Source organism: Puccinia triticina, chromosome 5A (assembly GCF_026914185.1).
Source record: "Puccinia triticina chromosome 5A, complete sequence".
NCBI lineage: Eukaryota > Fungi > Basidiomycota > Pucciniomycetes > Pucciniales > Pucciniaceae > Puccinia > Puccinia triticina.
In genome coordinates this window covers 5783292-5809019 of record NC_070562.1, presented here as the reverse complement: position 1 = coordinate 5809019, position 25728 = coordinate 5783292, and the positions used below count along the sequence as shown (strand labels likewise).

At 43.2% G+C, this 25728-nt stretch overlaps 3 protein-coding genes across 3 annotated transcripts; 2 read left to right on the top strand and 1 right to left on the bottom strand.

Annotated features, from left to right (window-relative positions):
- Window positions 1-741: 741 nt before the first annotated feature.
- On the top strand, window positions 742-3877 carry PtA15_5A695 (uncharacterized protein; the record flags this gene model as incomplete). Its single annotated transcript, XM_053169483.1, has 17 exons — window positions 742-1195; window positions 1284-1328; window positions 1406-1494; window positions 1586-1739; window positions 1828-1860; window positions 1928-2089; window positions 2157-2201; window positions 2285-2379; window positions 2454-2513; window positions 2589-2653; window positions 2723-2870; window positions 2961-3090; window positions 3164-3213; window positions 3383-3402; window positions 3474-3597; window positions 3664-3744; window positions 3815-3877. The coding sequence occupies 17 exons, from the start codon at window positions 742-744 to the stop codon at window positions 3875-3877; spliced, it is 1818 nt and encodes a 605-aa protein (XP_053020676.1).
- Window positions 3878-4502: 625 nt separating this feature from the next.
- On the bottom strand, window positions 4503-5739 carry PtA15_5A694 (uncharacterized protein; the record flags this gene model as incomplete). Its single annotated transcript, XM_053169482.1, has 9 exons — window positions 4503-4564; window positions 4645-4676; window positions 4747-4815; window positions 4885-4952; window positions 5036-5185; window positions 5258-5279; window positions 5344-5422; window positions 5533-5593; window positions 5662-5739. The coding sequence occupies 9 exons, from the start codon at window positions 5737-5739 to the stop codon at window positions 4503-4505; spliced, it is 621 nt and encodes a 206-aa protein (XP_053020675.1).
- A 15385-nt stretch (window positions 5740-21124) lies between these two features.
- PtA15_5A693 (uncharacterized protein) lies at window positions 21125-22898 on the top strand (the record flags this gene model as incomplete). Its single annotated transcript, XM_053169481.1, has 11 exons — window positions 21125-21266; window positions 21337-21374; window positions 21452-21521; window positions 21621-21745; window positions 21813-22022; window positions 22108-22248; window positions 22323-22336; window positions 22406-22436; window positions 22517-22599; window positions 22672-22784; window positions 22858-22898. 11 exons carry the CDS (start codon window positions 21125-21127, stop codon window positions 22896-22898), a joined length of 1008 nt encoding a protein of 335 aa, XP_053020674.1.
- Window positions 22899-25728: the final 2830 nt, after the last annotated feature.

Genomic DNA, 25728 nt, shown 5'->3' with positions numbered 1-25728 from the left:
ACCAAGAGAAATCTGACTAGAACATAAGTGGGATCTTCAGCCAAGGTGTACAAACTAGTCGCAGGGCAGGCATAGTGACCGAGAGCAGCCATCACCGTCGAAAATTATTTCACTTGGCCTTTCGCTATAACGTCACGAAGGTCACGCAGCTAGTTACATCAATACTGCCCTCCGTTGTCAACTCATATGAATTGGCTCAAATGTGATTCTCCCACTCTATGTTACTTGGTCGTCCAATAAGTTCTCGGTTTTTGCAAGTTCCCCCCCTGGACTTTCAACCAGGGTGATTGGAAATTACCAAAGTAGTTCAATTGCACATTTTTACCCCCGTCGAGTCATTCGCGACCAGTCTCGTTTCAATACTTGCGGTGCCACTTTGAACCCTTTTCATCCGGCCCCTTCAAGTTTCCTGGACCCTTGTCTACACTCATCTCCCCACCCAAAAATTTCCCGCCGCTTGCGTTGTCCCCAACAAATCCCCGATTCCAAGCTTCCAACCCGTTATCTGCTCATTAGGGCCTACGTCCCGACGAAAAAAAGCGGATCTGACAACCCCACCAACGGCCAGCCGTCATCAAGTACCCGGCTTCGGCTCGCAAGCACACCTTTGAAGCACGCCTTTGAAAAATTACAACTTTCGCTAAACAACAAAAAAGTATTATTACAAGGGGCAACCCGCTAAACTCCCTCCGTTGAAAGCCTAGCTCTAGGGGCGATCCTTGACACAATCGAGCCGTCATCATGGCTTCTCCTTATTCTCATGAAGATCAATTCTATGCCGAAGTGCCACTACGGAGGAATCGACCTTCAAGCACCAGTTCCTATTCACCTTATTTCATGAGCCATCAGTCGCCGACCGCAGGCGGGGGATCTTCTGAGCCATCATTCGGGCAAGGCCGCTACGATTGGGTTCACAATGGAACCCAAAATTCCAGACATCCTGGCAGTCATCTCAGCAAAGCCTCCTCCGATAGAATGGCTGAAAGCTATTCATCTGAGACGCCGGAAAACGCTGCAAGATATTCCTATGGGGCTGCTGACTTGGGCTTCTTGACCGAAGAATTACTCTCTCCCGGACCAGCAGACGAGATGCATGCGTACGAGAAAAAGACACCCCGCTTCGGTCCCAGTCGGTACATATTGGAATCATCCGGCAGCTTCACTATGTGGTCATCGAGAGGTTGGGCCAACATATGTAAGCATTCATTCATCCAAATTAGCTTCATTACAAATTGTGACCAATATTGACATCGCTACTGTGTCCGGATGTGCAAATTCGACAGGCGCCCTGATGATATTAATCGGAGGCTTGGTTATGCTATTCGCAGGTAACTTCCCGGGATTTTTTTATATTAGATATATGCACTAACAAGAATAATTACTGATAATTGTCTTGTTCCATCAGGATGGCCGATTCTCTCCTACTTCAAAGAGCACACCTTCAGGGATTTAGTATCTGGAGGAAGAAACAACTTGGGTGGCTATATGCGAGCCGTATGTTCTTAGCCCCTGTGACGCGGTATCAGATAATGTTCGAGAAAAGCTTCGATGATTGATCTTCCGTTGCACTTGTCCTTGAATTTAGCCCACTATCCCTGGCATGCGGGAGCTCATTGATCCTGACACGCCGCGCGAGGCCAAATCTAGAGTTGGAGCTGATGGGGAAGAATACGAGCTTGTGTTCAGTGATGAGTTTAATGTCGATGGCCGCACGTTTTGGAAAGGCGATGATCCTTTCTGTATGTTTTCCTGCATCATCGTCAATTCGTTAGGACTTGGAAAACCGACCTCTGACCAATAATATCTTACTTGTCTGTTTGGTTTCAGGGGAGGCCGCTGATCAGCATTATTGGCCAACCGGTGAGTCTGTCCATTGCTCGAAGCTTTTGAAAACTGCAGCTAACGTGGCTATTTTCACCTCGAATAGGCGATCGAGAATGGTATGATCCTGATGGTGCCAGGACAGAGGGCGGTTCATTGGTTATCACAATCACCAAAATGGATCCCAATATCAATCACAACCTCGAATACCGTAGCGGCATGCTGACAAGCTGGAACAAACTGTGTTTTACGGGTGGATACATGGAAAGTCCGTGGCCGCGTTTCTGCTTTGTAGCCTATCCATGAAGTTGATTTTTTTTTCTCGCTCTATTCAGCCGGCATCATCATGCCAGGTCGCCATGACATCGGTGGATTTTGGCGTGAGCTTTAGCACCTCGAATTCAACTCAGCACTATCGACCATTCGCTGACCTCTCATATCAATCATTCCCACTTTCTACCAGCTGCCGTCTGGACGATGGGCAATCTCGCAAGACCTGGCTTTGGTGCTACTACTGACGGTACATGGCCGTTCAGCTATGACACTTGCGATGTTGGGGTAAGCCGCATTTGACATCACTGAGATTTGCAACTTCGGGGACTTACCAAGTGATCCTTCACATTACGCCATAGGCAATGCCGAATCAAACACATCCGAAAACCGGCGAACCTGGCACTACAGTTTTGACATCTGTCAGTCTTTTTTCATTTTGGAAGGATACCTCAAATTGATTCCGAGCCATTTCACCATCTGTAATGGACCTTTAGGAAGTTGGAGATCTCTCCTGGCAACCTGGTCAGAAGCTTAGTCGCTGTACTTGCGCTGGGGAAGAGTCAGTACTGTTTTGCTATCTTGGTTATTTTATGACTCTGACCGTTGTCATTTTTTCATGACACGACAGTCATCCAGGCCCTAAACTGTCTGATGGCACATATAGAGGTCGTTCTTCCCCGGAAATAGATATGATTGAAGCTTATTCTTATGAAAAGACCGCGACGGCGTATGGATCCCAATCCCTCCAACTCGCGCCATATGATGACAAAAGAACCGTTAGCAGTACTCGATTCACTTGTCACTATGTTTGATTCAGTTGCTAACCCATCCGTTCACGCTCACCCGCTTTGCTGCCTGAACTTTAGTGGAACGCTAAACTCGGCTCAACTTATAGCATCTACCCCGAATCAGGTTTCAGAACCAACGTGAATCCTTATCACGGCGGCAATCGTCAACAAACTCTCTCTTCTCTTGCTACTATACCACCATCCAATTGTTCGTTCAATCAATGCTCTGAAGTCTGTTTTGCCCTACGGCTAACATCTTCGTTTACACGCTATAATCATAGTCGAACTCGACGGAAACCAATCGATGCCATATGGACTCGAATGGGCACCTGTAAGCTTTTTGGTTTTTGTCTGTCATCAGTCACACTCCCCTGAACTAATCACAACATTGGTTGATTATGAAATGTGTAGGCTGTGAGTCTCGATTGCATTTCAAAAATTTTCTATCGCGCAAGATCCGAGGCCCTTACATTTTTATTCTCTGAATTTCATCACCGCAGGATCAGGAGAATTCTCACATGTAAGCCTTCTCCTTGGCGATCGGCGTTGTAGTATTTGCGTCTGATGCTTTTTTTGTCTCTTCTGTGGCAGAACTTGGAGTCTTAATCAAAAAGCAACTTGGACTTTGAACTCGACCGCCTTGCAACCTAATGCGCGCAGTATGGTCGGCCAGAGATTAATTTCTAACGAACCGATGTACATGATTCTGAATCTGGTTAGTTTTGGTCTTCCTGGCTTGATCGAGTTTCCCACATTCTGACGATGAAATCTGAGCTTACAGGGACTCAGTGACACTTTTGTGCCGGTGAATGAAGCCCAACTGACATTTCCAGCACACATGCGATTTGATTATGTTCGATTTGTAAGTCGGGGCCTGATTGCACAACTTCTACTTGGATTGCTGGATTGACTCCAATTCAAATACCACTCAGTACCAGCGCAAAGGGCACAAAAATGTTGGCTGTAGTCCAAAAGATTATCCAACCGAGAAATAGTTGAGCTCCTTTCAATTCTTGCAGTGATTTTAGAGCCGACCTTTCGTCACCTATGCTAACGTTCCCTTTCTGTCACGTCTAAAGCATCAATGACCATTGGGATGCTTATCAGAACACGAATTTAACGTAAGCTCCGCACTTTTCATACGTCAAATATATCTGCCAAGACTAACATCTGTCACTACAGAACGTGGTCGCAAGCAGGTTATACCTTCCCCAAATCAACCATTATGGATGGTTGCAAAACCTCCTAAATTTTTTGGCACAACATCCACTTGAACAAACCCACTCCGCAGACGAGGATTTTTCTTTGTTTTGTACATCCCAGATCATTTGCAAACATAAACTTTCCTAGCTCTCTTTAACATATCTTTTTTCCGTGCAGTTTTGTTTCTATGTAAAGAGTGTACCGTAGTTTTCTTGTCGTTAGTAGTCGGGAACATCGCATCGTTTTGCAAGCTTAATATCTAGACCTGGAAAATACTAATAGCTTTTCGTCATCACTCGCAATTTAAAAAAAGTCTTGATAAACACTCCTGACTCAAGATGCTCTCCAGCCTAAAAGTGGCAGAAGTCCTATCGCAAAGCTTGAGTTGGTGCATTATACATCTGCAGACAACATGGCTCAAGGTTTTCCATGATTGCTGCTGGATGGAAGAAAAAAATGCTTTTGATAGAATCGTAACTCTTCGTGAGAGCATTGCAACGAACAAAACAGACGCGTTAATCACCATCGAATATGACAAGGAGAATGTTGCAAGACATACCAGATATTGAGTCGCGTATGTCATCGAGTGCGCTGATAACAGGAGGCGAAAGTTGACTTGAGAAATCGAAAAATCTCGAATCAAGTTGAAAGTTACACCTACCGATGTTTAGAAGGAATGCTGGCGGGTTTCGCAAGCTCTACAAGTTTGGGCTCCCATCTCCTGGCAAGTCTAGACATGGTACAATTGATGAGCAAGTCGAGTTGGAAAATAAGATTCGGTATGCATTGCTCTACGCACTCCTTGATCGAGCTCACGTCCACGAGGCGGTAATGTAAGTATTGTGATACCAGAGGTAGGTCTTTGTCCTGAAATCAAGAGAGCCGCCAAGATAAACTCGAAGTTTCGTTCAGTTTGGATGCTCAGCGCCTAGAAGATCTTGAAAACCGACCAAGAACATTTTATCGGCGTACACCGAGTTTCCTGCTAAGACCGCTTTCCCTTCAAGCCCGGGCAAGTGGTGCTCAAGATATCGTCGAATCTTCTGATCTACTTCTGCCAATGTATGGGGTGATCGGAGGCAAGCTTCGGATAATCCCGACTGACGCACGATTGAGAGCACAATATCTATCAGCAAGGCTTCGCAAAGCATATGCGAGAGAGCAGGAGAGACCTTTCCATGCTGTTTCTGACACCTATAAAATTCGTAGTTCGTTGATCGGTTCTCAGGTGACGTATCACTGCACTACGACTACTCACCAAGGGCCCATTCGATCGAGTACGGGTTGTTCCACATGTATCACGAATTGGATCCCATCGTCCAGTTCCTGCAAGTCCTCTGTTTGCGAATGCGATGGATCATTTGAATGTTAACATATGCTATTCGTTCGCTCGTGAGTCAAACAGCCTTCTACTGGGCCCTACAAAAGCCGAGCTGTTTTGACTAACTGTCTGTGATAATGCACGCTATCTCGATTATCTGGTCTACCGTCAAGTCCAGCCCAGTCATCTGCGTCGACCCTAAGTTTCGTCAGATCAATCGAACACAGAAGGCAGATAGTGGACTTGATCCCTTACCTCACAATCAATCCAGACCAAGTGCGTTTCGGCCGGCATGGCCGGAGTGGCAAGGTCCTTCATTTTCGTTTCGGCCATCGGTTGTGTAAAAATCTGTATGTTGCCACCCTGGCAGCTTCGGCCCATGTGATGATGTGACACCCGCCGTTCGAGTAGCTTTGTTAAGCCACATATCAATGTGAAATCACCATTGGTTGGCTGCATTACCATCTGATCCTTGAAGACCATCCTGATCTCGATCCCTTGGTTGAAGCTCTCTCACTTTTGTTTCACCCAAAGGTCTAATGGAAAGTCGTACTCTCTCCCTGAACATGTATTGACAGGCAATGAAGCGACTAACAAAAATGATCCAGAGCCACTTTGGCATGTAGAAGAATCGATAGATATCAATGGCCGAATTTAATGATAATCCGCTGGAAGTTAGACACGCATTCAAGAGGTGCATTTGCTTTCATTCGAAGTGTGCCAACGTTGGCAGAATATCAATATATTTTGATAGGAGGTCTTGCAAGAGAAACTAAACAAAAATGATGATGCAAGGCATAAAAAGCCGTCAATGTTGTCCAATGAGTTATCGAATACTGCACACAATCCAGTCAGAGCCTCCTCCATGAGACTTTCGCCTTGTAAATACATTATCAAGTGACCAATGTGCCAAAGTAACTTATACCATCAAACATCAGTAAGGGTGTTCAAAGTTGAAATCATATTTTCTTCAAATCATAAAATCATAAAATCATAACACTTTTGAGTGATCATTTTTTATGTACCATTTTAGAATTGTTGCTCTTTTTTGAGTGATTGGGTGTTACACATTTTTTTCAGATTAAAATTTTATGAATTTATGGTGTTATAATTTTATGCAGTCAACTTTGAACACCCCTAGTGGGCGTACTGAACCAACCCATCATTATCACATTCTTGTGCCCACCCCTACAGCTCTGAATGTCAAGTTGCGGTGGCTTTTCCCACTTCATCATCATTGATGGCACAGGCTTTCATTCAAGACTTGGATCCAGACTGGGGATGAGATTTTAAATTAGATTACTTACAACAAGAAGCAATGTGCGTAGATTGGGTTCACTTTGCCTTTTTTTCAATCTATATTTACATTCACTTTTTTTGAAGTCACAAAACATTAAGGCACTTTGAAATTTCAGTTCACCCGGTCAGAGATTGTGGGGTTCAGAGTAAAGATAAACCAAGAGAAGTGGTGGACTGTCCCGTGAGAAATATGAGGGTTTTAATTGATAAGAGAATCACAATATTACAATAAGCTACTTTCCCGACGTACTTGTTTCTTCATTTAGAGGTACTTGTTCATTTTTCTTAATCGTATAGTTAATGCGTGGCGCTGCCTGTATGCACAGCGATAATCTAGTGGAGTCTCCATGCTCCGTAGCCTTCATTGAACCATGAGGATTGCCTTGAGTTAGAATCATCATCCTGCAAATGGTGTCTGGTGGGAATGCAATCGCAAGCTTGACGTGGGGAAAGACGAACTGGCCGTTATCAACTTGATGGCCTTCGGATGCTAGTGCGATCTTGCCAGTAGACTTGAATGTAGGGATTACCATTGCGAAGGACAAATGCTTAAGGGGATCAATAGTTTTTTCATAAAATTGATTGACGTGGAAATCGTTGGAAGGAAACGCTAGACTAGCCGCTGCCGGATTACATGATTCGTCGCCGTTTGGGTTGGCTGGCAAGTCGTTGTTGGTAGACGGGGAGCTACTGAGTTCCTTGATGTATTTCTTAGTATTGTCAGCTGCTATATTAGCGAGAGATGAGTACGCGTCCCAGAGGGCTTTCCCCGCTTGTTCGGATTCTTCCATGAGCTTGTCGAACACTTCTCGGTTTTTTTCAATTGCTTCTTCATGACGGTATTGATCCAGGATCTTCAGACGAGTCAGGTCCTGGGACCAACCTATGGCCGACATCACATCCCCATCCGGACGACCTTCGGAAGCAAGTGGCGAGATAAACTGCTTGCAGCGATGAATGAAGTCGCATAAACAGTCGTACTTTGCTCGCAGCTTTGCGGTTAAATGGGAAATTTTGAAAAAATCGACCCAGACAATTGTATCAAATTCCTTTGCCTCTGTAACCATGAAGAAACCATGGCTAATCGTTCTAAAGTTATTCTCGATATGTTTCAAAGCATCTGCGTATTCAGTCTGGGTTGGAAGTCGAGGGATGAGAGGCCGGTCGAGGGGTTTTAGAAAGCTTTGATCGGGGTGCTTTCTCAAATGTTCTTCATACTTTGCAAATTCCCTCGCTCGTTTTTCAAATTCTTCTTCAACTTCCTTCGAGATTTCCGGGAACAAGTCAAGTTTCCTGATTTTCTTAGTCAGCGCATGAGGTTTCAACAATATACCTCGTTTGCGTTTGTAGGCCTCTCGTGCTCTGTAGGGCGTGAAACATGGGTCGATTAATTCGTTCCGTTTAAACGTCAACGAGTCGTAGGGCCAAAGAGACAGGCAAAAGAAATAAACGCGGAAGGAAAGGTTAGGGGAGAAGTCAGAATCATGATTTCGTGGTTTTATTTGAGTTTTGGAAGCACGTACTCTGAGCATCTCTTGCGACTATTTGGGTTTGATTCTGGCTGGTTTATCTGGACGGAAGACCCTTCCTCTGTCCCATTGGAAGACGCCACTGGAGGGAAAGTGCTGAACAAGACTAAACCAAATTAGACGAAGCAGTTGATTGGCGAGGACGCGAGCGCAGGGAGGAACTTGTGGTTTCGGGTTGCTACAGAGGAAAAGGTAGAACAAAGAAGTCCCTCTCTTTGGCTCCCCCGAGGAGGGATTTAGGGGGAGCGAAGCGACCTCCGAAGGAGGGTCGGGGCGGCCCCCCCTAAGCAGCACCTGTGAACAGCCTATAAGATAGTATGTTGAAGCCTCAGACTCGCGCACAGGAGAGGCTTCAAAGAGCCTTTCTGGGGGGACATTTTTGCTCCGTGGATTCCATGGATTCCACGGAATCGGGGTCGCGGGCGCCTCCCAAAGTCCACCCAACTCAAAGTACACGAACTATCTGATCGGTCAACTTGGTCCGAGCCTCTTGTCGGACCGAGCTTGTCCGACAAGCTTGCAGCCCAGGCCGAGAAAAGTGTACAACTCTTGATCGGATAAACTCAGGCAATGCAGTGAGGTCCCCCACCGCCACCTTTTGTTTTCATTTTTTCATTCTTTCTCACTCCCCCCCTCAGCAGTATCAAGTTCCATGGGCCAAAGGTTTTGTTTTGGCCAATCAACCGTACACGTGTTTCTCCTCGCTTTTGAACGCGGGATACTCACACCTTGGCTGCAATCACATTTTTTTCTGTTGTCGTTCGGCGCAATAGTTTTACTGTTGCACATGTGAGAAAATAAAAGAAACAATCATCTTGATCATGATTGGAAAGGAGGGAAATGAATTCGCGCAGCACAGCGAGGCCAAAATTATACAAAAGTAAAAAACAACACACAGATGCCAAGGAGAAAAATGAAACAACAAACTATACGAGGTTTTTCCTCTGCTTAATCAGCTTGGTGACTGTTGTTAGTTGCCAGATTCTCGTTAGCAATATTCAGGAGATTTAACATGTCACCTGCGCTGATTTCTTCGCCATCTACATTGCTGCCAGCGTCCTCTTCACCCTTGTCAATTCCCGCAAGTATAGCTTCTGAACTGTCTTTGCTTTTGTCAAACCTCGGCGGTGGAAGGGAATTCACCAGTGAGAACCAAGGATGATCGAGTGGGGTTGGCCCATAAATAGTTTTCCAGAGTTCAACAACATCTCCAGCCCAGGATCCCATCAAGGCTTCATGTTCTGAGAGCTCTTCATCAAGGATTGATTTCACCAGGGCCAGTTTGTCTTCCTCTTCGCACTCGCCTAGATCAATGGAGGTGATTGGTAGATCATCATGTATCCTTGTGTTTCTTTCGGATCCCATACTTTCGTCTGAATCAGCCTGGCTCTCAAGAGCATTTGATAATCGGCGCTCTAGCATTCCACGCATAAGACCTGAGCCTATGATCTCTCCAGGCATTTTTCCTAGGCATATGACCTGACTCACCAATCAGAACTGAATCACTGTTTTTCCCATTTCATGTGCGGAATTTGTGCAATATATCACCTCAGACTTTTCCAGAGTGGGTGAATGCTGGAAACCTCAGCTAGTATTTTGCTTCCAAAGAATAGATTATTTGATCATGAAGTTTATGAATAAATAATTCAAGCTTTGGAATCAAGTAAATTGGGTGAGTATAAACAAACAACATGCAGCTTCTATGTGTGCAATCAACACCCCAACTATTACGCTAAATTACATTAGCGGCGCTAATTCCGTAGCGTAGCAAACCATTGCTAAATAAAATGGCGGTTAGCGTTAGCGGTAGCACAAAAATACACTTTTTAGGGGTATCGTAGCAAAGGTGACGCTAATCTTTTTACGCCTCCCATGTAGCGTAGCTACAATGAGGGCGCTAACACTAAGTTTACATGTAATTTAGCGGTGCAGCGGCTTTCAATTGCTAAAGTACCCGCTACACCGCTACATTGAGTAATTAGCAGTGTAGGGATAATTTAGCGGGGCTTTGACCTGGTTGGAACACACCAGCACCGCTCAAAATGAGCAATCAGTCTTTGCACAAGGAGTACTGGTGCTTTGCCAAGGAAAATACCCAAGCAACTTTACCCCCATATACAGTAGTATTTGATTCTGCAATCAATCTATGATAATTTGGAGTGGTGTTGAAGTTATGGGAGTTTGAATTTTGAAAGTGGTGGGCTTGGAGTGGGCAGATGATGAGAGTAGAATTGTGCACATAGATTATTTGTTCTCCGCCAAGGAATATTAGCACATGATTTAATATTTGAAGTTGGCTGAATTTGATTCTGAAATAATACTGCAAGATATGTTTGAGGCTCCAAAGATATATGGTTTGGAACATTGGAATGCAAGCAGTAGTGCCAAAATGTGAGGCATGAGCATGTGCCACTTGAGCTATATCCCATGCATTGTGATGATTCCAAGTGTTAGCATGATGTTATAATGGTCCAAGAATATTATTCACAACCTTTGAATGATCCAATTATATGAAGAATAGCCAGAGTGACAATTGGACACTGTAAAAGTGTAATGTTTTGAAAAACATGTGATTTGACTATGCCACTAGTCAGTTGGGGTATGTGACATCTAATGAGGTTGATTAAAATTATGGGTATCATTTAATAATAGTTGAAGAAAAATAATACCATCTTTGGCATGATTGAATTAGGCAAGGTACAGGCTGAGTGGCTAATGGTCATGGGTGAATCACATACTTTTTCAAAATCTACCTAAATTACAAAAACCAGTGGCCACTGAGCCTGTACCTTATCTAATTTGATAATTCCAAAGATTTTACTATTTTTCTTCACTATGTGCACAATTCTACTCTCATCATCTGCCCACTCCAAGCCCACCACTTTCAAAATTCAAACTCCCATAACTTCAACACCACTCCAAATTATCATAGATTGATTGCAGAATCAAATACTACTGTATATGGGGGTAAGATTGCTTGGGTATTTTCCTTGGCAAAGCACCAGTACTCCTTGTTCAAAGACTGATTGCTCATTTTGAGCGGTGCTGGTGTGTTCCAACCAGGTCAAAGCCCCGCTAAAGTACCCCTACACAAACCCAAAAGCCGCGGCCGGAGTAGCATAACACTGAAAAACCCCATAAAAGCACCAATTTGGCCCATTTTGAAACATATGACTCAGAAATCTCTGAGCAATGTTCTCCTGTTGTCTCTCTACATCTACTTGTACCACAAAATAATTGAAAAGTGTTGATTTAGATAACTTTTGCATACTTCTCCGGTGAGAAAACACAAGAAAAGAACTGCAGAAATGAGAAAAGAAATGGACATGATGGAAGAAATCTTCATGATAAGAGTAAATAAGTTCTGAAATAAAAGTAGAGAAGAACTAGTATTCATTGTAAGCCAACAAGCAATCAAACAAGAGCTTGCAAGCCTTGAAACTCACTCAAATCTGCTTTGGCTTGACTTGAATCTTGGATAAGTGAAATCTGTTGGAAATGCAATGCCTTAAGAATGGCATTGATTTGATCCTTTGAGTATTTGCCGGTATCTTGGTCAAGCAGAGTTGTTTCAAGATCCACCATCCCTATGTCCAAAGGGTTGATTGCCTCTGGTTGACTTCTGAGATTGGGCCTACTTACGGAGCAAGCACCACAACTTCTCCCTCATGTCGGCTTTCCTCTGGGCTGCATTGCCAGCTTCCCAAGGCTTGACTGCACGCTGAGGTAATTTCTTGATGGGTCGGGCTGTTGGATTTAGCTCGGCATCCACCATCATTCCTCACCCCTCCTTCAATCCCCTTTGTCCATCTAACCATCCTGTCTTATCCACTCCTCCTTCACAACCTTCCCAATTCTCTGCTCACTCCCTCGTTAACCTTAACTCTGAAATCTTTCCTTGGGACGCTAAGAAAGGTATTGGCCTCCTCAACCCTTGCTAAATATAAAATAACATCCCTCCCATCCTCTACATAGTTCTCTCCCTGCTTCTCAATTTTCTTTTTTTCATAAAAGAATTGTGCTCAAGCTTTTCAAAAGTAGTAATATATGGTCACTCGAATCATAGCCTATCCAGTCAGTTCTTTATTTTTCAGTGAACGACATATGAGAGAGAGATATAGTGACTGGATTGCCACTCCCTATCAAGCAGCAAAAGAAACCTGTGTGGCCAATTGCTTACCGTGCCTCTTTCCTTCCTTAAACAAGCATTGCTTCGTTGCATGGGCGTTGTGATTTGCCGTTTTTTTGTAGCTTTGCAAGTGAAGGGGCACAAAATCCGCCATTCAGTTTTCTAAAAGGAGAGGGTCTTCAGGATTGTCAGCCTCCGCAAGACCAATGGCTTGCTGCAGTTTGTTGAGAAACTCAACGTCATTATACTTGAGCTGCTCGGCTTCAGATAGTCCTCGCCACTTTTCTCCGACTTGCTGCATCCGTTCCCCAGGGGGGAATTCCTCTTTGGGATTGATAAAAACAAAAAAAATGAGCTGAAATGACATCTTTGTAGATAGTCAGAAGTACCCTTACTTCTGGCAAAAAGTTGGAGCGCTTCATGAGCGTATCGACAATAGTTGTTGAACCTGTTTGGCCCTTTTATCTTGTTGAATCCACCAACCCACTTGAACAGGATCTCCGATCTTACCTCGTGCGTAATTGTCAACTCGTGTATCTTCTTCTGGTACTCAAGGGTCAAGTGCTTGAGTTTGTCTTTGATGCAGTTGGTAAGCCGTTTAACTTTACCAGTGGCATAGGCGACTTCTCGGACAGTAGCTGAATTTCCATTGCTTAAGCGAACATCCAATTCAGCACGAGCTTGGGCTTGAGGTCCAAGTGCCGCCGAATGGATGGTCGCAGGTGCTTCATTGGCCGCCGCGGCTGGTTCAGATGGAGGTGGGTTGCTGGAGGATGTGGACGGTTGAGTTTCTCCAGAGATCTCGGCTTGGCTTCTGTTCTTCTTGGTGAAGTTCACCCTCTGTTTGCCTTGTGTACTCGTAGTCGCCGTTGAACCACCCCCGCCTCTCCCTCTTCCCCTACCCATACCGGTGCCGCCGCCGCCACGAGAAGTAGTCCCGGAGTTGATTTCGACGCTGGTTTGAGCAGTGAAATCATCATTGAATCCATTCAATTCTTGTTCGTTCCCAGAGGGTCCTTGGGTAAACTGGCGACGGCCGGCGGCAAAGTTAAAGATGAGCTGTCCGTTTTCATTGAGTTGATAGGCTTGTAGATTGGGTTCAATATTTGGGTCGGCCATGTAGTAACGAGATAGCGACCAGGCACAATTCACGACAATAAGGTATCTGTTCAAACTGGGATAAGGTCCAAATCACAATTAGTTGATGTTTTTGAACTGCTTGAGATTTCCAGACAAAGTTTGTAGTCGTAGAAAAATGTGTGGTGAGTTGGGACACCGGTGTGGGGACTTTGGGAGGCGCGCGCGACCCAGATTCCGTGGAACCCATGGAATCCACGGAGCAAAAAAGGCCCCGCAGAAAGGCTCTGTGAAGCCTTTCCTGTGCGCGAGTCTGGGGCTTCAACATACCAACTTGGGGGCTGCTCACAGGTGCTAAGCAGAGTGCCGCCGACCGCAGGGAGGGACTTGGACCCAAAGCGGGGGTGCTCGCTCGCCTGAGACCATCAGGCAAAATCCTGGTTCAACTTTGAGAGCTTGTAGCTCGCTCGTTATGCGAGCTACATATGAGGTCCGGAGCATCGACAGATGCACCTGCACCTCATCTTCCTTCCTGTCAGCTCAGATTTTCAAAGGAAAAAGTATAGCAGACAAGCAAAGCCGAAATAAGAGAAACAAAGACCTGACCCGCACAGGCCTGCGGGGCCAAGCACCGCCTTGAAGACCGCTGTCTTGAGTTTGGGTGGGCTTTACAAAAATTTATCAAAAAAAACTTGGAAAATGTGATGTTGATGTGATGAGCTCAAAAAATCAACAAAGTATAAAGCAGCTTAAGTTCCGATAATGGGGGGGGGGCAGCGTTGAAGCTGCAGGCTACAAAATTCAAAGAGTGATTTTCCATCACTTTTTGGTGGGTGGTCTCCCACCCAAACAGTCGCTTTAGCCGTAAGTCCCTCCCTGCGGGAGAGGTGGCTTCTCCACCAGCCAAACTTAAGCTCCACCCAAATGAGTCACCCCCCGGACCACCACCCGAACTCCGAACTCCAACCTCCCGCATGGGGAGGGACTTTGATAAGTTAGCGTCCCCCCAGAGATGTAGCCAGTAACTTTTCAATTTCCTACTTCTCTCGCGTTTTCTTGCGGGTTCACCTTAAAAATACACAAAGATTTCCTGTAAGCACCCTGAGACTTTACAGCTCAAAAAACTGAGTGGAGGACTTCCTGTCGATCTGGAAATCCAGATCTGAGGCGACAGATTTCAGATTTTGCAGTGAAATCTTGGTCCCCGAAGCTCCCTGAAGGGATCCAGAGTTCCAGATTCCAGATTCCCCTGCAAAATCTGGAATTCCAGATTTATTTGAAGTTGACGGGAAGTCCTCCACTGTATCTGAATATATATATCAGAACTAGAACCTTGTTCCTTTTGGTTTGAGAGGCTAGTTACTGTTGCAGCTACAAGTAGCCCTTTTAAAGAGTGTAAGCCTACTCATTTTATGTTATTTTCTCCTCTATTTCATCTCTCTTCTCTCTAGCTTTAACTAGTCCTGTGTATAAAAGTAGTGGAAGACTTCCCGTAGGATCTACGCCCCCCGTACAGACTAAAATTTCACAGATCTAAACCTTACTGGCTGGTGAAAAGTGATTGAGATCAAGTTCTCACCAGCCAGTAAGGTTTAACCTGGCCTGACAGATCTGGCTTTTTAGCCCACGGGAAGTCATCCAGTTACAAGAACTTTTGTGTCAGAATTTAGAGATGTCAGTTGATACGCGGGTACCCAAGCCATAATCTGGACACTCACACCCGCACCCGCACCCGCACCCGCACCCGCCCAGGCAGGTACCCGGGTACCTGGTGCAGGTACCTCCAGGTGCGCAGTTATGTTTGCGGCTAAGTAAGCTCAGAAACTCAATTCTTGCTTATTAGGGGGGTTCACAATTGAAATTTGTAAAAATTTAGGACCCATTTTAACCTGTTTATGAACATATTTTTAAAAAGTTGATAAATTGCACTGATTGATCAGTCACACCTTCTTCTGGACATCTTGCCAAAATTTTGAAACTATGTTCATAAAGGCCTTAAATTGACCTCCAAAGTTTCATAAAATTCAATTGTGAACCCCCCTATTGCTGCATGACTATATATTTATGACTAAATTAAAAACATAAGAAAGGAACATTACACACTTCTGCTTCATATTCTCGCCAATTTCCCTTTACCTTTTTGCTTAGCCTCATACTCCTTGTTTAACTTCCATTTTTTTGACACTCCAGGTTTTATTTTCCCTGTTTTGGAGTAAAACATCACATTCATACATACCTTTCCCTGTTTGGCTGCTGCGTTATATGTCAGTATTTCACGTGTACAGTAATATTACAATGTATTGTAATCTTACTGTTGCACGTAACTTAAGTCTCATAACAATAGTACATTATGGTAACTGTATTTAACTATGGTTATCTGTAATGTAATGTATAACAGGAGTGCATTCTTAAGCTTGTATCAAATGATATACATATGTAATAAAGGTGTAAAAGGAATGTACTATATGTAATGTGAACAATTGCAGGTACTTGGTACGTGTAAGGTACTGTGACATGTACTCTGTGGCTGACAGAGTCTAATTGATTATTCAATCCATTCTGGTTGCCACTTTGCAAGTTTGAAGTATTTTTCTTTGAATGAAGGATGAAAGACTGTAGAACCACCATCAGTCAGATCTTAGGTCAGCAGTAATGATTGAAAACATACCCATAGCAACCCAATATGATGGTGAAAAGTAGGTCAGAGTACAGTATTTATTAGTTAGCTTAATTCCAGCAAAAAAAGGCATTTATCAAGGCCGGGGGATAGCTTTCATGCTTATCTGAGGTGGCTGAAGAGAGATGGCTAGTGATCTGGTCAATGAAGACAAAAATATTGGTGATTCAAGCGGCCCGCTAATTGAGACTTGAAGGGTCATGTCATAGAAAGGTTGAAGAACCTCAGCAAGGTCGCGTCCTAAGTCGTGATCCTATTGGTTGATGTGATGTTGTTGAGCAGGACTGTGGCGTTTATCTTTCTGCTACTCAAGGCTTAAATTTAAAAGTAATCAATCAGCAATGAAAATTGAGTTTGTGAGTAGGAATAGAAGTACATTGCTGCTGAGCATTGCAGTATACTTTAAAAGTGATCCAAAGTGGAATTCCATCAGGTCCAAAAATCACACCCAACATTGTGTGGCTTTGAACAATTGAGATCATGGCAGATCTCCCTGAAAAGAGCCCTTGAATTAGGAGATTTATTCAACTTTCTAAAAATAGCTCAGAACTTATTTTGGTTTATCATAAGTCAGTAATCACTCAAAGTAATTATTGATTGGAGATGTTTGCTTACCTGGGTTGATCTCTGCTTGCATGAGTTGGAAGTGCATTGATTGTCTTCCCCCTCATCACTCATATCATTCAAATTGTCTTCCTCTAGTTCAATCTCATCTTTTCCAATGAGCTCAGAAGACAGGTTCTCTTCTTTTTGGAATCAAAATCATCCCCATCTGCTGAATCACCAGGAGTAAACCTCATACATGTGGAACAATCACATGTGGAACAATCAGTCAATGTTGCAAATTGCATAAGTTTTTTTAAATAACCACATAAACTGAGGCCCCGTTTGGCTGCCGCGTTATACATCATAAATGGTTGAATTTATGACGCCGCAACCCAAAGTTTGCCCCCCGTTGCCACCAAAAATTTGAAACCCCCGGGGGTCGCGCGTCATAAATTATAACGCGGCAGCCAAATGGGGCCTGAGAATTTGGCTTGGAGATGTCATCATAAGTTTATGCATGTTGAAATGTTCCCAGCAAAAATTTGGTTTATACTCTTATGTAAACAATTGCATATGGAGTTTTGAACACCATAAATCAATCAGAGAAAGGAATGCAGGAAAATGGATGACTTCCCACCACATCTGGGATCCTTGCAGTTGTGGAATCTGGATTGTGGATAGAGACCCAAACAGTCTAGATTCTTTGCAGGAAAATCCAGCTTTGGGGGCTCCAGATCACTTCTAGGAGGCCCTCAGACCTTGACAGGAAGTCACCCAATTTTCTCTTGTGATGTTTGGTTGACATTGAATTTGAATGGTTCTATTGATTGCCTGGTTTGGTCCTTGGTTCTCTGTTTCTTTCTGATTAATTACATAATGATTTGTAATCTGGGGAAAAGTTGATACTCATTAATGACAATGAAGTGGTTTTTCATGTGTAAGGTTCTCAAATCACTTCCAAGGGAGTTGTATTGGTTGCAACCTCCTGCAATAAGGTTGACTGGGGGAACCAATGTAATTTTGGTCTCTCAGACCAAAATTATATTGGCGGGGCCTACCAATACAATCTCCATTTGTTAAAATGTATTGGTGATCACCGCTAACATAAGTTCAGTCTAGGAGACCAATGTTATATCAGTCAACCCCATTCAGCCTCACCGTGGGAGGTTGGAACCAATACAACCCCTTCCCCTTTGCAGTGAATGGGCCAGATTATCCACATTTTATATTTTCAAGACCACCTCAAACATGTTTGAGATTATAATTTAGGTGAAGTGATCTTCTCCTGAGGAACCCACAAGCTATTAATAACTTTATTTGTTGGCACAGTAAAAATACAATCCAACAATAATCATGGTGACTAATATAGTTCACAAATCAACTAAATTTTGAATGCATCTCTCACCGTGGGAGGTTGGAACCAATACAACCCCTTCCCCTTTGCGGTGAATGGGCCAGATTATCCACATTTTATGTTTCTAAGACCACCTCAAACATGTTTGAGATTATAATTTAGGTGAAGTGATCTTCTCCTGAGGAACCCACAAGCTATTAATAACTTTATTTGTTGGCACAGTAAAAATACAATCCAACAATAATCATGGTGGCTAATATAGTTCACAAATCAACTAAATTTTGAATGCATCTCAAGGTGTTAGTCAAGACACTAAGCTTTTATTGGGAAGAACAACATGCAAAACTTTCTGGAACTGTAGACATGAATAATGCAACTGCCTTGCAGAAAGCATACTTGGGCTTTTAAAATTTTGCAAAGATGATTTGGTTGCTTGCAGGGCCAGTCACTTTGTTGATTTTCCTGCGGAGTCTGACCCCTGGGGGTACGGCAGCTGAGCTGCCTTGTACACTAGTAATTTAGTTATATTGAAGTCACCAACCATCTTGGGCTCCAAAGTTTTTCTAATCTTCCAGAATTTTAAACAAATCCCCAATCAAGTCTTTTTCAGATTCTCCACCTGCATTAGAATGAAAAATTGAATGTTGTTAACATTCTCAATGATAAGTTGCATAAATACTTCTACCACAGGGAAAAAACTGCTTACTAATTCTATCTTGCAAATTGTTTTGATGAAATTCTGCTGAGTTCATTCTGATATGGCTCTTTATCAGGTTCCCAATGTTTAAAACATGTGGATTTAATGCATTAGGTAAGATGTTCTTATTACTGCTTGTATTTTGCATAATCCAATGATACAATTCTTCAACTTTTCTGTTGACATGGCTTGTTACCACATTGCTGATATCTATGCAATGTGGATTGAAGGGATGAGACTAGTAGCTATGTAATTCTATTTAAGAACCCTCATTCACAAACCTTCTTCCACTTCAAGCTCTATTGTATCTCCCTTACTTTGCCTTGCGTTGTACAGAGCTTGCTTACTTGATATCCATACTACAAACTCAATTTCCAATTATATTGAAATTGAAAAAGGTAAAATTATTTCAAGTACCCATTGAAAATAAATTTTAACAGAAAAAGACGATTCCTGACCTTTGGTATAAGCATCCACCTTAGATTCAATTTCAGCAAGTGTTGGGGGGGCTGCTGATTTTACCAAAGGTTTAATGATGTCTCCTGCAGCTCAAGATTTGTTGATGAGATGAATAGTTAGTTGCAATGAAATTTCCTATTACAAACATTCACCAAGATTCAAAGTGCATACTCTTATCTGATAGGGTAAATACCCTATCTGGAAAGTTTTGAATATCTCCAAAACTTGGTTCAGCTTCAAGAATCATTGATTTGTTATTATTGACATCAAAAAATCAGAAAAAGTATATGAAGGCTTGCAAATATAGGATTGATGACAGATTAACTCACGTTCAACACCTTGCACAGTTTCTCCGATGTGACTAGATTCCACATCTAGTCTAAATTCCTGCATCCTCTTAACAAGACGTTTTGAGTGCAACACTGGAAGCAATGCAGCATTGTAGTAATGTAGGAGCTGCAGAACAACTAGGACTTTGGTTAATAACATGGCAATGGTTGGCTATGTATTGAAGATATTTTATCTTATTTAAACAAATGTGAGCAGATGAATGAATAAAAAGGGTGGTGGGAAGAAGCGGGCAGTGAGAGAATGTGGCTATTCATAATATAAACCTGTCTAACGCTTCTTGTTAGGAGTGCTACTCGAGCATCCAATTTCCTTTCTATTTTTGAAATATTATTAGTGTTTCAAAAGTTATAAAAAAGCTGGCATATGTCATGAAAAGATAAAGCCTTCTGTGTGGGGACTGTCAAATATCTGCTTCTGTAGTCTGAATATTTCCCTGCAAAGAAGGTGTTTTGGCAGTATTGCATGATAACACTTGGTAGTTTTTTTTGTTTTTGACTTTGAGGCCCCTATATGTTAGCAAGTATCCCCTTACCTGTGAAAAGCTTATTACGATTCTGGGTGTTAAACAAGTTCAAAAGAACTGCTCAAAGAGGTAGTACAATCAATTGGTTTCAATTGTTGAGATACAAATAGGTCCATTTCAGCCAAACCGAGGCGGGGTTTACCACTGCGTCTCAGACGCAGCAGTACAGGGTGCAGCCTCGAAGCGGGTGAAGATCTTTTACCCAAACCTGTATGCTCACATTTTCAGTGTCTATCAAGACAACTGGGGAGTCCCGCAGACCAGAGAGTAGTCTCCCAAAAATCTCGGGTACGGGTTGGTGGGAGTATCTGGAAAGTTTCACCTAAGAGGTTCTTATTTTGCCTACTCGAGCTCCGTGGTTCGTGCTAAAAGACCGGAGTTCTTCCATTAGAGGAGAATCGGGTCGGGCACGCGAGAACTGCGAACTTAACACCAGCGTACCCTCCTCGGCGGAGCGTGGCGACCTCCGAATCTCCTTCGTAGACGCTTCGCGCCTCCTCGGAGAGGCTTTCCTAAGCTCGCGAGAACTGGGGTCGCGGAAAGGCACAGTGGTCTCCAGAGCAGAGAGACGCTGGAGCGCGTTGGAATCGGAGCTGCCAGACCACAGCCTAGCACCTGTTATCTCGACTCATGCACTCCGAGTCCAACCGATGTGCAATCGCGGCATGATACTTGCTCCGCAACCTCTGCAAGGAGGATGGGGGGAGGGACCAATCATGATCCAAATTTCCTGGGGCGAGTTCGCCTGTGCTTGTAGTGTCTTTGCCTGATGCCTAGGCGCTGGGGAAGTAGCGGTATGGTCCCCCCATGCCATGGAACCCATAATTAATTGGGAAAGGTAAAGGTTCGTGTCGCCTTACGCCCAGGCTCGTCCCGATCGTAGACGACGGAGGAGTGTTCACAATAGTCTGGTCTGTTGTGGGCGCTTTTCGACGATGACGTCATTGTTGATCGGGATTTTGGATTCGGGGGTTTGTATATGTTGGTTAGTTTTCTTTGCTTGGCTGCATCCTTCGACCATATTTTATAAGGTCCGCTCGAACCTCGACTTGAAAAGACCTACTTCTGCTGCCAACGATGCGACTGGCTCAATCAAGCAGCCTAGTCCGCCAATCCGGATGTCTCCATTCTGGCCACTCGATGACGAGAGTCACACCCTGGAGGGACGTCAGGCTAGGTACCCTACGGAAAATCAGCACGGTGGGCGTGATCGGTGCTGGTAAGTCTGCTGTATTGTGCATCTTTGACTGCTTTCATGAGTGTGATGCGGTGAATATTTATCTGCATAGGTCAAATGGGAACTGGGATTGCTTTCGTGGCTGCCAAGGTAAACATTGATATTGCCATTGGATAATCATTTATCGGCTCAAATCTCATGTCATTATTATTGTTGTTGTTATTTAGAATGCAGGTGTTAATGTCCTCCTACACGACCAACTCCCGGAGGCGCAGAAGAAGGGACTCGCTTTCATAGGTCGGTCAATTATCTTGAGGTCATCTGAACGGTTCTGAACTTAAAAGCGTATCAATTCATCTATCGAATCATCGTCAAATTCTTGCGGACTTGTGATAGACAAGTTGCTGGCGAAAGATGTCGCCAAAGAAAAGCTTACTGAAAACGAAGCTACTGGAGTCCGCGGACGAGTACGAGCGATCGGAGAGCTGAACGAATTGAGGGACGTAGACCTGGTGATTGAGGTAAAATTGACAAGTGGTAAACACTCGCAAGAAGCATCAACTCATGATCCGCTCGTTTGCTCAATAGGCAGTCGCCGAGAAGCTATCGCTCAAGCAAACAATCTTCTCTCAGCTCGCTTCTATCTGTAAACCGAGCACCATCCTTGCCTCCAACACATCCTCGATTTCGCTCACCAAGATCGCAGCCTCAGCCATCAATCCTAACCAAAATCCACACCAATTGGCCAGTCCCGATCCTTCGCCTTCTCGAGTAGTTGGCCTACACTTCTTCAATCCAGTTGCGTTCAGTCTCAACAATTGATTGACCAAACGATCAAAAAAAAAAAACAAAAAAAACCCTGATTATAAGTTTCATTATCCAGGTGCCAGTCATGTCCCTTGTCGAGCTTATCGCAGCTCTCCAAACGTCGGAAGACACGTTGAAACGGGCCAGAGAGTTTGCCGCCAGATGTGGCAAAGTGGTCACCGTCTCGAAAGACACACCTGGCTTTATTTCCAACAGAGTAAGTCTGGCTATTCAATCCAAGACCTTTCCCGCATAATTGATTGATATATGGGTTCTCATTTTTGTCTCAAGGTTCTTATGCCCATGTGAGTCCGATTTGTCAGATGAACCACATGAAGCTCCATTAAGTCCTTCTAGATACTCTGGTTTCAAAGGATAAACGAGGCGATCATATGTCTTGAAGAAGTAGGATAATAACTTCATGAGACCGTTTTCTTGATCCAAGACTTCTGCGAGCTGATTCCAATGTACCTGTTGTATAAAAGGGGGTGGCGACTCGAGAGGATATTGATCAGACGATGAAGCGCGGTACCAACGTGCCAATGGGGCCACTAACCTTAGCAGATTTGTAAGTGACATTAACTTTTGCCTTGTTTTTGTTTGCGCACGTAGTGACATTGAAGTTGATGTTTTTTTACAGCATCGGACTCGATACGTGTCTTTCAATCATGCAAGTCCTTTACAGCCAAACATCGGACTCAAAATATCGGCCCTCAGTTCTACTGAGTCGGATGGTTGATGCTGGTTGGCTAGGCAAGTGTTTTTCTACCTGCAAATTGCTCATCACTCCTGACTAAAATGTGCTTATTGTGTGCTCATTATGCAGGCAAGAAGGTTGGGAAGGGGTTTTACGAGTATGGTAGCTGAAAGTCTCTATTTGTTTAAATATCAGAGATCCCTCTGTTATAAGTGTGCTATTTGGGTAAACTGCATATCGTGTTGTATCACAAGTTTTATGTAAAGGTCTTCCTTTCTTTTTCTGCAAAGGCTTTCCTTTCTTTTGTCTTCTCTGGCTTGGATGGCAGGTGCAATTGCATGCTGGGCAACTGGTGATGTTTACAGTTAAAATTCTTGTCTTCTTCTTTCAGAGGAACCAAGTTATTTGGGGGAAGGAAATGAAATACCATTGAGTCAAGGGAACCAAAATGAGAACACATGAACATTTATATACTAGGTTCTGTTGGTTCAAAATCAGCCAGATGATAAAGACTGCATGACTCCCTGTCACATCTGGGACCCTTGCAGTTCTGGATGTAGACCTAAAAACTATAGATTTTCACTGGGAAATCTAGCTTTTGAGGCTCTAGATCACTTCGGGGAGGCCCTCAGATCTTGATGGGACATCATCTGCTGTAGATGTTAGACTCATGAAACCATGTCAAATGATTGAACAAGATGGAATATTATTCCTCAATATCTTTGAGTTTTTTTGCTTGCTTGCTTCCTTATTTCCTCAAAACTAATTAATTTAGCAACTGCACTATCTCTTTTGTTGGTTTGTGGTGCACAGTGATAAGTTATGTCTGAGTAAGAGCCACATGCTCAACAAGATTGATCTATGAGACAAGAAGGATATTTGTAGTACATTAGAAAGATAAGGTTGGATAAAGCAAGAAGAAAAGAATAAAATCTACAAAAGTAAATATAAAAATTGTGCAACTGACAAAAGTTTACATGCAAGATACTTCTGTGTAGCCTTTTTTCTAGCTCCACCCAAGCACTCAACAGTATTTTATTGCATAGTCACTGTAAATCATGCACAGTGACTGTGAATTGAATCTTGGTCAACACAAGCCTTGACAAAGGCTTGAGTAGCACCACAAACTTCCCCAGCGCTCTTGAATTTCAACAGCTTGCAGTTACACAACTTTTTCTTGCAGTGTAAAGTCTTTTGACAGCTTGGATGAAATTATGAATGACTAATTTTCATATAGTGTTCCACATATAAAACCAACACCCATAAAATGCAAGAAAAATTCAAATCCATACACTTATGGTGTTCAAAGTTGGCTTGCATAATTTTATGAATGCATAAATCATAAAATCATAAGAATGTTTTGGTGAGGAAATTTTGTATTACATAATCAGACAGTTATATACCTTGCAAAAAAGATTTTATGATTTTACATTTTATGCATGCATAAAACTATGCAAACCAACTTTGAACACCATAAATGCAAGAAAAAGTTAAGCAACTGCCAGGAGTTGACATGTGGGTTACTGCTGTGGAACTGCTGTTCTAGATGATCTAGAACAGGACTTCCACAGCAAATTATGTGTGTTTGGGTGTATCTAGACTAGATCCACCCAAACACTTTCTGCACAGTCACTGTGCATTGAATCTTGGTCAAAATTAAGCCTTGAAAAAGGCTTGTGTAAGACCACAAGCTTGCTTGGAGTTCTCAGATGTCAACTGCATGCAGTTGCTCGAATTTTTCTTGCATTGGTAGCAATTCCAAGTGGGAAGATGGGAAAATATAGCTGACTGCAGACTGCAATGGACCTTTAAGATGACTGGCAAGATTTTCAGACATTTCATTGAAGGATTAAACAATAATCTTGACAGGTTTGTCTCCAAACTTGAGTTCTGTGTTGCTGCCCTTGTGGTGGTCCGTATATCTTGAAAGGAAAAAAAGATCCAAGAGTAGATAGTGTGTGTGTGGACCCTCATATCACTGCATAAAATGACTGCTTGGAAAGTTTTGTCCAAGGAGTTGCTGAACAGATTTTGTCAGAAACGTTCTGCAATTTTCTGGGCCCGGATGGCGGGAATTGTATGAAGAACTCTGTCTAACAAGTGCTTGGAAAAGACTTTCTGAGAAGTTATTTTTTGAATTGTATGGCAAGTCGTCTGGTTAACATTGAGTTATGCATTATTGCTGATACAATTGTCTGGAAAACCTTTAAATTTAGCATAATTGGTGTAAAAAGCAAACCTGACTGGATCCATTGTGCTCATGGCAATGGGTCCAGATTCTTGTTTTGGTTTTTTGTTCCATACACTCTCCATGGTGACCTTTATCCTGTGATTTCTTTCTTGGCTCATGCCTGCGGTGGTGACTTATGATGATTTTTACTATTAGCCGGGTGTTTCACCAGCTCACTGGAATTCCTGTACTCTTTATTGCAATTAGCTAACAGACATTGATCTTTTACGAGTCAAAATCACAGTAAAAATCATGAGTGCAGTAATTCTTTTGCCTGAAGAAATGGGTGAATGAGAAAGCTTACACAAGGGTCCCAGATTAATATTGTGTGGACCCCTAATGTGCCTCCACAAGTTGTACAGATCTTTCCTGCTGTAAACTTCTGTCTTTCCCTGCTTGAGACATCCACCACATTGCAATTGCCCATCCGGTAAATTGCGCACATGTTTATCAACCAAATCTTCACCTGAATGCAAAAAGAATTTAGTTATAGTTGCTCTTATCTGGGTTTGTGATTGCGTTTCTGAGATGATTTGTTGCCCCCAGTTTTACAGATCTTTTCTGTTTTACACTTTTGTCTTGCCCTCCTTGAGACATTCACAACATTGCAATTGCCCATCCAGTAACTCAAGCACATGCTTATCAACCAAATCTTCACTTGAATGCAAAAAGAAGTTCTTTCTAGTTGTTCCTATCTGGCTTTGTGATCAAGTTTGTGAGATCTTGGAGGAAAATGAATGAGTCACTTAGCATGAGGTGTGGCTTCTAAT